At 48.4% G+C, this 4535-nt stretch overlaps 1 protein-coding gene across 1 annotated transcript in view; it reads right to left on the bottom strand.

The window, feature by feature from the left end:
* LOC115277964 (leucine-rich repeat-containing protein 74B-like) overlaps nucleotides 1-4535 on the bottom strand; it is a 17903-nt gene that overhangs the window by 6836 nt on the left and 6532 nt on the right. The window contains exon 2 of the mRNA XM_029922382.1: nucleotides 1024-1175. Within this exon, the coding sequence (XP_029778242.1) occupies nucleotides 1024-1164 (141 nt within the window). The 5' untranslated portion in view covers nucleotides 1165-1175. The remainder of the gene's footprint in view (nucleotides 1-1023; nucleotides 1176-4535) is intronic.

Here is a 4535-nt window from a genome sequence, read left to right as displayed (position 1 = left end):
GCGCCTGGGTGGCTCAGTCGGTTAGGCCTCCGACTCGGGCTCAGGTCAGATCTCACGTTCGTGGGTTCGAGCCCCGCATCAGGCTCTGTGCTGACAGCCAGCTCAGAGCCTGGAGCCTGCTTCTGGTTCTGTGTCTCCTTCTCTCTCTGCCCCTCCTCCTCTCATGCTCTGTCTCTCTCTGTATTAAAAATAAATAAAATGTTAAAAAAAAAAAAAAAACATGGGCTGAGAGCAGGAGGTCAGAGGTTCCTGGTAAAGTCTTATCGCTTGGATGATGGTGATGGGGAGAACTGAATGTCTGGAAGCGCAGCACCGAGGACGGGTGGCTGTGGGGGGCTCCAGTACAGGTATTTTGAGGCATAGAGCAGGATCCCAGAGGGGCTCCGGTGAAGGGCTGTTGGGGGGCTGTGATCGGTAGAAGGGCAGGAGCTTGTGGGTACACTGGAAAGACAGAGCCTGACCTACCACTCTGTGGGGCAGGCTCCCCAGGTCAGCCCCTGATGCAGGGAGAGGGGGAGGCAAGGCAGCTGCTGCTGTTCCTTGAGGAGGACCTCACAATGTTAGCCAGCACCGGGGGCATCCTGGCAGGAGCTAGGAGCCACCCATTCTCAAGGCTTATGAACCACCACCTCCAAGGAAGCAGGTGGGGTGTTTAAGAGTGTGTGTTGGGACCAAGGGTGCAGGGCTGTCACCTCAGGGAAGTATCTGCATGTGTCCATAGCAAGCATGTGTCACCAGACTGCACAATGTCCCCCACCAGCTGTGTGTCTGTAATATCTGGAGAAGATGTGCAATATTCAGCTGCAGGCCCCTCAGTAAGTGACATGAGAGTGAGCATGGCATATTGAAGTCATGAAATGGGGCTGGGAAAATTAAAGTCACCAAACAAAACATTCTTTAAGCTCTGCTTAAAAGATCCAAGGCTCATTTATGAAGAGCTGCAAAGATAGGAAGCTGGCACCTGGGAGACTTGTCCCTACAGGACAGGTGGGAAGGGCAGACGGGGGACAGCGGTGTTCATACCTCGAGTCCTCTGGCAAAGGCTACAGCTCCTGGTCCTCGAAGGTGATTCCAGCTTATATTAAGCTCGGTGAGTCCTGTATTTTCTGCTAAGGCTGGTCCGAGCATCTCCCCTTCAGAAACACCAAGACAGGCCTTATTCATTCTGTTCTTTCCTTCAAAAAATGATACTGATGACCACTGTGTGCCAGGGTCTCCACGGGGCACAACGGTCACTAAGTTGAACCCAATATGGGCCTGCCCTGTCCTCAAAGAATTCAAATTTAATGGGGGAGATGCAGTTGACCCTTGAATAACAGGGGGGTCAGGTGCACCAAACCCCTGTGCAGTCAAAAATCTGCATATGGCTTTGACACCCGCAAAACTCAACTAATAACAGCCTACTGCTATTAGACTTTAGAAAGAAGAAAGACTTTATTGAGAATGTAATAAAGTGTTGATTAACACATATTTTGTATGTTATATACATTATATGCTGTATTCTTATAATAAAGTAACCTGAGAAAATATCATTTATTATTATTTTCTTAAAAATTTTTTTAATGTTTTTTATTTATTTTTGATACAGAGAGAGACAGAACATGAGAGGGGGAGGGGCAGAGAGAGAAGGAGACACAGAACCAGAAGCAGGCTCCAGGCTCTGAGCTGGCTCCAGGCTCTGAGCTAGCTGTCAGCACAGAGCCTGATGCGGGGCTTGAACCCACGAACGTGAGATCTGACCTGAGCCGAAGTCGGAGGCTTAACCGACTGAGCCACCCAGGCGCCCCAATATTATTTATTATTATTTTAAAATGTTTAGTTTTGAGAAACAGGGAGCGAGTGGGGGAGGGGCAGAAAGAGAGTGAGACACAGAATCTGAAGCAGGCTCCAGCCTCTGAGCTGTCAGCACTGAGCCTGACGCGGGGCTTGAACTCATGAATGGTAAGATCATGACCTGAGCCAAAGTGAGACACTCAACCAATTGAGCCACCCAGGTGCCCTACCTGAAGAAAATATTAACAAGAAAATTATGGCGGGGCGGTCCCTGGGTAGCTCAGTCAGTTGAATGTCTGACTCTTGATTCCGGCTCAGGTCACGATCTCATGGTTTATGAAATCAAGCCCAGTGCCAGGCTCTGTGCTAACAGTATGGAGCCTGCTTGGGAATCTCTCTCCTCTCACTGTCTGGCCCTCCCCCACTCATGCACATGCTTGCTCTCTCTCTCTCAAAATAAATAAATAAAACTTTAAAAAAGAAAGAAAATTGTAAGAGGAAATGTACCAATAATACTGTATTGTATTTATTTTTTAAAAACTGTGTTTAGTGGGCCCATGTAGTTCAAACCATTTATGTTGTTCAAATGTAAGTGCTATTATAGACCACAAACGGGGATGTGTGGTAACAGGGTGGGGACTCCCTTTTGAGGAGGGCCAGGAAAGCAAGGAAAAAAGAGATAGCCTTGAAGACTGAGGGACTCACCACATGTGTATGCACGCACAGTAGAGAACAGACACAGGAAAGAGCAAATGTGTAGAAGCATGCAGGAACACAGAACCCTTGAGGAAATGCCCACAGGCCTGGTGGGTGGAGGGAAGCCAGTGAAATAAGGTAGCAATGATGGACACTGGAGAGACACTGAGAAGCCATCAATGCTGGGCCAAGGCTTTGAGGCATCAACCAATTAGTGGTGAGTAGACAGGGGGGGGGGCTTTAAGAAATGACAAGGCTGGGCTCCTTAGTGGCAGGTGTAGGGTATGGACTGGGGTGGGCAGGGGCAGAGGCTAGAACTCAGGTCACCAGTTTGAAGCTTTGTGCCATAGTCTATGGGTAAAAGGTGACAAGGCCAGTGCAGCTGTGTGGAGAGAAGACACCCGTGGTAGAGAAAGGAACGAGGGAGCAGTGCAGGGTAAGAAACGCTGATTTTTAGCATGTAAAATGGAGAGAAGCCCCACCCACCCATCATGCTTTCCACTCTGTCAGCATTCAGCTGGTCTGACCTGCTCCCATGCTTCTGGGCTGTCCCCCTGTGTAGAACTGTTGACCCTCTTTTTCACCTGGCTAACAGCTCCTCATCCTTCTAACCTAGATTCACGGCATTAGAAAACCTTGCTTACACAGCTGGGCTAGGCTGCCTCTGGCCCCATGTCCACTGTGCTTCAATCCTTATAGGCTCTGTTCTAATGACCTCTCTTTGCCTGGCCAGTCTCTCCCATTAGCCTAGGAGTCCCTGAAGGATATGAATTTGACCCCCCTCCATGGTCTCAGCTCCCCTTGCAGGTTTAGTGAGGCTAGTTGGAAGAAATGCACAGAAGAAAACCAAACACACCAATTGAGCAGCACTAGCTTGCTTGGGGGGGGGTGCCTGGTTGGCTCAGTCAGTAGAGTATGCAACTCTTAATCTAGGGATTCAAGCCCCATATTGGGTGCAGAAGTTACTTAAAAATAATACCTTTTTTAAGTTTATTTATTTATTTTGAGAGCGGGAGATAGTAAGCAAGGGAGGGACAGAGAGAGAGAGAGAGAGAGAGAGAGAGAGAGAGAGAGAGAGAGAGAGAGAGAGAGAGAGAGAGAGAATCCCAAGCAGGCTCCACACTGTCAGCTCCAGAGCCCAACTTGGAGCTCAATCCCATGAACCTGTGCCAAAATCAAGAGTCAGATGCACAATCTACTGAACCACCTAGGTACCTCAAAAATAAAGTCTTGAAAAAAGAAAGGGAGGAAGGAAGGAAGGAAGGAAGGAAGGAAGGAAGGAAGGAAGGAAGGAAGGAAGGAAGGGAGGAAACTAGTCTGCTCCACCAGGACCCACTGCAACAAGATGCTTTAGCACCTTGGAGAGCTCCCTGCGAGGCTGCTAGGACTCCCAGCGATGCCTTTCCGAGAAAAGGACTCTGGATTCTATACCCAGTACTGGGTCTGACACTGCAGGTTCTCAGATACAGGTAGGTACTTTCTTCCTTCCTCAGACCTTCTAGGGCTAGGAAGAGAGAGTGGTGGTCCCCATTTCATAGTGAAGCCCCTTCTTTCTGACCAACTAAAGGGTGAGGAGATTCTTCAATATGCATGATTGGCATCTTGAGATTCCAATACTTGGTCTTCATGACCTCTGCAGCCAGCTATGAGGCAGGTGCTACTTTTGCCATGGGTCAGATCGGGAGATTGAGACCAAAGCTATTGACCCCTCAAGGGAATTGGGCCCAACCACAGATTCCCACTTAAGGAAACAAAATGGTTTGTCCTTTTCCAAGATGAAGACCTCTGTATCCCATATTTGGGCATAGAGAGCTTTAGCTTCCAGCCCCCTGTATCCTGGCTGCCTCTCTGGTGCTTACATTTTAACTGTGAAGATCTGGGAGACATCTATACTTAGTTTTTTGGAAGTCTGAAATAAACTTCTCTCTCCCTCTCTTTTTTAAGGTTTATTTATTTATTTTTGAGCAAGATAGCAAGAGAGGGGCAGAGAGAGAGGAAGACATAGGATCCAAAGTGGGGTCTGTGCTGACAGCAGAGCTCGATACAGAACCTGATACTATACAAAC

This window comes from Suricata suricatta, chromosome 14, assembly GCF_006229205.1.
Source record: "Suricata suricatta isolate VVHF042 chromosome 14, meerkat_22Aug2017_6uvM2_HiC, whole genome shotgun sequence".
Lineage (NCBI taxonomy): Eukaryota > Metazoa > Chordata > Mammalia > Carnivora > Herpestidae > Suricata > Suricata suricatta.
Note: the sequence above shows the minus strand (reverse complement) of the source record. Positions and strands in the feature narration are given on the sequence as shown.